General features: G+C 48.1%; 1 protein-coding gene across 1 annotated transcript; it reads left to right on the top strand.

The window, feature by feature from the left end:
• Positions 1-6,045: 6,045 nt before the first annotated feature.
• On the top strand, positions 6,046-7,184 carry LOC125524663. The gene has a single exon (XM_048689695.1). The coding sequence runs from the start codon at positions 6,165-6,167 to the stop codon at positions 6,993-6,995; it is 831 nt and encodes a 276-aa protein (XP_048545652.1). The 5' UTR covers positions 6,046-6,164; the 3' UTR covers positions 6,996-7,184.
• Positions 7,185-7,772: the final 588 nt, after the last annotated feature.

The raw sequence follows: 7,772 nt of genomic DNA, 5'->3' as shown, positions 1-7,772 counted from the left end.
CCTGTTTATCATGTGCTTACGCTTTCTATACTCTGTGCTTGTTTTCATTTCATCATGATGACCATGCCTGTGTTCTGTTATGTTTGCATCTGAGTACTTATTTCGCTGCAAGTAGTTCTTCGCTTAGGAATTTCCTCACCCTAAAATACCTCAGTGAAGAATTCATAAAAATCGCCTATTCACCCCCCCTCTAGTCGACTTAACGCACTTTCAATTTCCCAATATGCTTTATGGTCTAACTGAAGAGGCAAATGACAAGCTTTTCCATAAACTATTTTATAAGGAGACATGCCCATAGGATTTTTCTATGTTGTTCTATAAGCCCAAAGTGCATCATCTAATTTCTTAGACCAAATCTTCCGGGACCTATTGACAGTCTTTTGCAAAATGAATTTTATTTCTCTATTGCTCAGTTCAACTTGACCGCTAGACTGAGGATGATAAGGTGATGCAATTCTATGGTTAACATCATACTTGGCAAGCATTTTACAGAAAGCACCATGAATAAAGTGTAAACCACCATCAGTCATTAAATATCTAGGGACTCCAAACCTTGGGAAAAGAACTTCCTTAAGCATTTCAATAGAGGTGTTGTGATCAACACTACTAGTTGGAATAGCTTCTACGCATTTAGTAACATAATCAACAGCAACCAAAATATATGTATACCCATTAGAGGAAGGAAAAGGTCCCATGTAATCAAATCCCCAAACATCAAATGGTTCAACAGCAAGTGAATAATTCATAGGCATTTCTTGACGCTTATCGATATTACCTATTCTTTGACGTTCATCATAGGATAAGACGAACTTACGGGCATCCTTGAAGAGAGTAGGCCAATAAAATCCAGATTGCAATACCTTGTGAGCAGTTATGTCTCCCGCATGATGCCCTCCATAAATTCTAGCCATAGCATTAAACTTTTGGATCCAATCGGTCCCTTACGGAATAGCGCATAAACGAGGGTTCAAGCTTCTGTCACTCTCGCAACCCATCATCTAATAACTACTCCACAATGCATTCCCTTAGGCCCAAATATGGTGAAGTGTCATGTATTCGACGTTAACATGAAACCACTAAGGGAATCGCAACATACATACTATCAAAATATCGAACACATATCAAGTTCACATGATTACTTGCAACATGATTTCTCCCGTGAGATCAAGAACAAAAGTAACTACTCACAAATGATAACCATGCTCAAGATCAGAGGGGTATTAAATAGCATATTGGATTTGAACATATAATCTTCCACCAAATAAACCATATAGTAATCAACTACAAGATGTAATCAACACTACTAGTCACCCACAAGCACCAATCTATAGTTCCGATACAAAATTGAACACAACAGATGAACTAGGCTTTGAGATGAGATGGTGTTGTTGAAGATGTTGATGCAGATTGCCCTCCCCAAGATGGGAGAGTTGTTGGTGATGATTATAACGATGATTTCCCCCTCTAGGAGGGAAGTTCCCCCGACGGAATCGCTCTGTCGGAGGGCAAAAGTGCTCCTGCCCAAGTTTTGCCTCGAGACGGCGGCGCTCCGCCCCGAAAGTCCTCTCCTTATTTTTTCTAGGTCAAAATGACTTATATACCAGAAGATGGGCACCGGAGGTCGGCCGAGTGGAACACAACCCACCAGGGCGCGCCTGGGCTCCCTGGCGCATCCAGGTAGGTTGTGCCCACTTGGTGGGCCCCCTCTAGTACTTATTGGCTCCAATATTCCTCATATATTCCGTAAAAAATCTCCGTAAAGTTTCAACTTGTTTAGAGCTGTGCAGAATAGGTGGCGTGACGTAGCTTTTCCAGGTCCAGATTTCCAACTGCTGGAATTCTCCCTCTTTGTGTGTACCTTGCATAATATGAGAGAAAAGGCATTAGAATTACTCCAAAAAGCATTATTATGCATAAAGACATCATAAATAACAGTAGGAAAACATGATGCAAAATGGACATATCAGAGACAACTTCCCTTTTATGATCGATATTTGCACCTGCAGTGCTAAGAAAAGGTCTTCCAAATATAATAGGGAAAAATGATATTTAGGACTTTCCATAACAACAAACTCTACTGGGTAAGTAAAGGTTCCTAGAATGACATAGACATCAGGTACTATGCCACAGGGTTTCCTCAAAGTTCATCTGCTAATTTCACCTCCATATCGGTGGGCTGCAAGTCACAAGAATAGATTTCATCATGTAAATTTTGCATAAAGAGTATAAGGTACTACACTAATGGAGGAGCCCATATTGAAAAGCCCAAAATAAGAAGTACTACCAAATGGGCAAGGTACCACTGGTTTACCCGTGTCAGCTACTTTAACACGGCCTTTTACAAAAGATGTTACCTCTTTCTCCATAGTTTCTATTGGTTTTCCCTTCCTTTTCTTCTCCTCTGGCTTCACCTGGATATAACATACACTTTTTACTTTCCTCCATTTTTCTGCACCTTACTCATGTGTCCCAATTATGCCTTTCTCATTGTAAAGGGCAATGCATGCACTAGTTCATATTCATCTTCAATGGGAGTTATTGATGATTCTACCTCCAAGGTATCCACAACGACCTCTTCATCGGGATCCTCATCTATGTAACACTCTCATTTTCTTCTTTGGAAGTTCCATATGCTTTGCATAACTTTTAACAAATCGTAAAACAACATCAGGGTCAAGATAAAGTGTATCACTAACCTTGTTAACTCTCCGTGAATTAAGATAAGCTTTTATGCAATCAAAAACTATCTCAACTTTACCCTCTTCTTCCTCATCACTCCCCCAAGCTTCATGTAGCAAGTTTACCATCTAATAATTCCCAAGCTAGTAATAAAAGAACCCGCAGAAGCTAAATCTAATTCTTCTTTGGAATCATCCCAAAGTGCTCCATAAAAGAGATATAACACAAGCCAATCAGGAGTTTATGATGTGGGCAATCATTTAGTAGAGTTCGACACCTTTGACATGTGTTTACCAGACTTTCCCCATGCCTCTGCCGAAAGTTTAAAATCCAACGTCTAGCCTTATAAGACTTCTTAGTCTGATAAGAATGCTGCTGTCAATTTATCCCATGTATCAAAGGTACCTACGGGGTGAGACACTAACAATGTTTTGGCTGCATCAGCCACAGTGTGAGAGAATATCTTAAGTTTCATATCATCTGTGCCAAAAGCATTTAATTTGAATGTCCACATATGTCATAAAAAAATTGCAAATGTTAGTAAGGATCATCACCGTCCTCACCCATCAATTGCTTACTGTGCAATAATTCAAGGGCACTTGGATTCGCCTCATAAGCTACACCGGTGGGGTTGAGACCCAATGTTGTGAACATCTCTTGCATAGGTGGTCCAGTCAGGCACATGGCTTCGATCTGGTAATGGTGCCCGAACTCATCCATGATTGCTCTAAGTCTGTAAACAACTTAGTACGTGTAATTCAAACCAAACTTAAGACGAAGATCAAAAGCGCCCAACTCCCCGACAATGGCGGCAGAAAAAGCTTGATGTCCTGCAAGTGCTCAGAGTTTACTTGTAGCCTTTTCGAAGTAAGAGTATCGATCCCACATGGAGCAGGAATCAACCTTTTGTTTCTTAAAGGATTTAAATAATGTGCCTGCAAGTTGTGAGTTATCCAAAGCGGTGGTGATATAATGGAAATGGTGTAGCGAGCATAAAAGTAAATACTGCAAGAGAAGTAAATAATAATGGTTGCACAAAAGAGTGTTGAAACCAATAGGATTAAGGTGTTTCCACGGAGTCTAGATTCCCCACTAGCGTGCTCCTATAGCGGTGCCTAAATACAATGCTACGTCGGATTCCTAAGCCACTTTACATATTTCTATTTATGGGCTGAGCCGGTACAGATACGTGCATACACGCGGCAGCCCCGTATGTCATATGCCACGATCATTTTTCTCCACTCCGGTTACCAACGGATGATTAAGAGGAAAGAGTCCCCGTGGACACAGCCTATACGCGGTCTCTGTTTTACCGCTGTTGCAATGGTCCGGGACGAAGAGATATAGGGCCTGTCACGCACCTACTTCCACAACCAGCCGGTTCGCCAACAGTAATACCCTTCCGTCCAAAATTGGCATCTGTTGGATGGTCAACTTTACCCAACATCAAGAAGACTATTAACATAAACATGCAAAGAGGATATTAGATCCTAGTGTCAAACGATCTACTACACGCTAGGGTTTGTCCATATCCCTGAGAACTACAAGAACTACTCACACACGAAGGCAACAAACATCATACGAGTGATAACGGTGAACATGAACGGATTACACATGTGACACACAAGTTGATCCACTAGGGTTCTTGATATGTTACGGTGAAAAGAGTGTGAATGATGATGACAATGGTGGTGGTGAAGATGGTGATCTCCTCCTTGCCGATTTCCCCCTCCGGATCACTTCGGAGGCTAGGGTTTCTCATTCGGGACGCGTTTCTGGTGTCTGTGTCCATCTGATCCACGATCCGATTCCACGAGGTGAGAATAGTCGACGAGGCGGTCCTCCTGGCACCTCATACCGCCCATATAAGCGGTCGCGCTCGTATGGTTGGCCGTCTTTGGCTCTGGAGGTGCTGTAAGCGCCTCTTCTTTAGTCCCTTTACTTTATTATTTTATCGTAGAAGATTATCTCATTAAATAACGTGATTCCATCATAATTTTCTAGGAACCCTTCTATATGCGTTTATTTGCTCCAAAAGTGTTTCCGGGAGGAAATGACAAAAAGAAGTGCGCGAAAGCAGCAAAATTTCACAAAGCCTATAATATAGGCACATAATAACCACCAAAATTGTCACGTAAATGGGACTCATCAAGCAGCATGGTGGTGGTGCAAGTTCATCGGAGAAAAAACCGGTCATCGGCGGGGCTAGAGGGATGGCCGGGGACAGCAGCAGCACGGCAGTGGGAGGAGGTTTCTGGGCGGGCGAGGCGGCGAGGCTGCACGGGAGCGCTGCCGGCCGCGGGTGGTGGTGGCCGGCGGTTCAGCCAGTGGTACGTTGGGAGGAGATGGAGGAAGAAGAAGGGCCGCACGCCGTTGGATCTGATCCGACGTCCCAAAACGGTCGACTAACCCTAATTCAAAACTTGGTCGACTTACCTGTGGCCACGCCCATCATTTGTACATGCCCTTCATATACGTATGACCTGCTAGAGTTGCTCTAATTTGCCTGCCCGTCGTCACCAGACCACGCACCCGTGGGCGATGACATGCGTGGCCAAGGCGCACGCTACGCTGGCCGCCACTAGATTTCTAACGCGGATACGCGTAATCAGGACTCCACAAATGCGACAGCTCTTCGTTGCTAGGTGAAGTTAGGTCGGAATCCACCAGTACGCGCTGATGTTTTTCGGTCTCTGATCGAGACGCAAGAGATCTTTCCTGCACACGTTGACCACTCGTCAGTAGCCTCCCCACAGCGCACAGCGCTGTGCCTTCACGCCAGTCCAACTCCAACCTGCGCCACGAGACTCCAAAGTCCAAACCGCTCTCCTCTCCATGCAGATGTCGATTTCACCTCCTGCCTCGTCGCCACGAGCAAATCGGCAGTACAGTAAAATAAGATCGGCAGATACACCAAGTAGGACCTGTCATGGCACGGGGAACAGAGTCAGAGAGACACGGACCGGCCGACGACGCTCACCGTGTGTACGCGGCCGACGGCGACGGCGAGTAGTAATTAAGGTTGAAACACGCCTGAAGAGGGAGACACGTGAGTGAGCAGAGCACGATGGTCGAGCAATTTTCAAGCGCCGGTGCGGCGAACCTTCTCGCTGGCCGCCCACCTGGCCACCTGGCCGGCCCAAGTTGCCGCATGCCACACACCACATGCCGCGAGGAGCAAAGCAGAGAGCAACAGCGATGTGCCGTACGCGGCGCAGGAATGCAGCTATTCCATCCTGGGTGTTCGGTGTTCCCACCTTTGGCCCCCATCCTTTGCCTTGTTTATTGGCAGCTGGCAGGCCGGCCGCGAGAGGAGCTGTCACGGTCCAGGATCCAGAGCCTATATATACGCACAGCTCACCTGAGCTGAGCAAAAGCACTGCATTATTCATCGCTCCGACAGTCGACACAGAGCGAGTCCTCACCCAGAGCAAGCAAGCAAGAAGATCGGGAGGAGGGTCGGAGTTTGATCGCCATTTGATTCGATGGCGCCGGAGTTTGGGTGGTGGCCGATGTCGCCGTGGCTGAGCCCAGGCACGGCGTCGTTCATCTTCTTCAACGTCCTCGTCGGCGCCATCGCGGTCATGTCGTCGTCCCGGGGGCCGGAACCGGCCGCCCGGCGCAAGCTCGTTCGCACGGCCTCGACCGTCGTGCTGGAGAGCCTGCGCTCGATCTCCAACTTCCCCTTCCACTCACTGGGCGACTACAGCGTCGCGTGCTCTGCACCGGCGTCGTCGCAGCTCCACCACATGCAAGCGCAGTACTATAGTGCTATGATCCAAGAGCAAGAAGCGCGGGAGGTGAGCGCGGTGGAGCCCGAGCCGGCATCAGTCGCCCGAGAAGAAGCTGTAGTGGCGGCCGCAACGACCACCTCGCCGCAGAGCGCGCCTGCCGTGGCAGAGGAGGTGAACAGGATGGAGCCCGAGCCAGCGTCAGACGCCCAAGAAGAAACTGTAGCGGCGGCCACAACAACCACCTCGCCGCAGAGCGCGGCACCGGCAGCACTCGACGCGTCAGCGACGGCGACTCAGGGCGAGGTCGAAGACGGGGAGTCCATCAGCTTGGACGAGGCGTACGCGCTGGCGCGCGCAGGGCGGCAGTCCGCCGCCGACACGGTGGCCACGGTGCCGAAGAAGGCCAAGGGACGAGGAGCCTACGGATGCGGGCGGGGAACGGAGGACGTCCAAGGGAAGGCGGAGGTGGACGCGCGGGCGGAGCAGTTCATCCGGCAGTTCCGGGAGGAGCTCAAGCTGGAGCGCATCAACTCCATCCTCAACCACACCCACGCGCTGCGCCGCACCGCCGGGGCACGCTAGCCGACCGGCGCCGCTCGGCCGATCCTCTCGTTTGATCGTGTAGAGAGAGCAGAATATTTCATTTGCTTGTACAGCCATTCATGGGTCATTCCCGCAGAGAATGATGCGACAGCACACAGTTTTGGATTATTTACTGTAACCATATAGTGGCAGGCAGAGAGAACTGTCAAAACATCACATATTAGCAGATGGCACATCTCTCAACATGGTCGACGACGGTCAGTGGCGGAGGCAGAAATGCATATAATTGGACGTTAGGAAGGGCCGTCTGCATATAACAGTAAAAAGATGTCATTGTTCATATGCAGATTATCAAGAAAATTAAGATGTTGGGGAGGGCCCGGGCCCTGGCTGGCCCCCCTTGCCTCCGCCACTGACGACGGTACAGCTATACGTAGGTGTATTGCGGTATACCTATTTGCAAACAGATTTACTATTTCACATATAGATGTGAAATAACTATTTCACATAAGCGATTCGTTAGAAAGCTGAAGAGAGACAAACGCATCGCTGTTTTCCTCTCGTCCCTGGCGCTGCAACCCTAGCCGTCGTCAGGGGAGGTCGATCTTCCAACGCCGTTCTCCGGCTGCTCCCCTCCACCGGCGATCTCGGTCGTGGTGGTGAGGGGGGGTCGCCGGATCCATGCGTGTGGATCGTTTTTACTCCCTTGTAGTCTAGGTTTTTAGGTTGTTCATCGTCTTTGCTTCGGCGGCGACAATGCCAACACTGAATAAAGATTCTTCGGATCCTTCCCTGATGAGGCCATTGGTCCTATGG

Source organism: Triticum urartu, chromosome 7 (genome assembly GCF_003073215.2).
Source record: "Triticum urartu cultivar G1812 chromosome 7, Tu2.1, whole genome shotgun sequence".
Classification (NCBI taxonomy): Eukaryota; Viridiplantae; Streptophyta; class Magnoliopsida; order Poales; family Poaceae; genus Triticum; species Triticum urartu.
The sequence above is the reverse complement of the archived record's forward strand: the minus strand, read 5'-3'. Positions and strand labels throughout refer to the sequence as shown.

Bases quoted from the DNA above. Each gene is read 5' to 3' on its own strand.
- LOC125524663 (XM_048689695.1), top strand. From the start codon at position 6,165: ATGGCGCCGGAGTTTGGGTGGTGGCCGATGTCGCCGTGGCTGAGCCCA.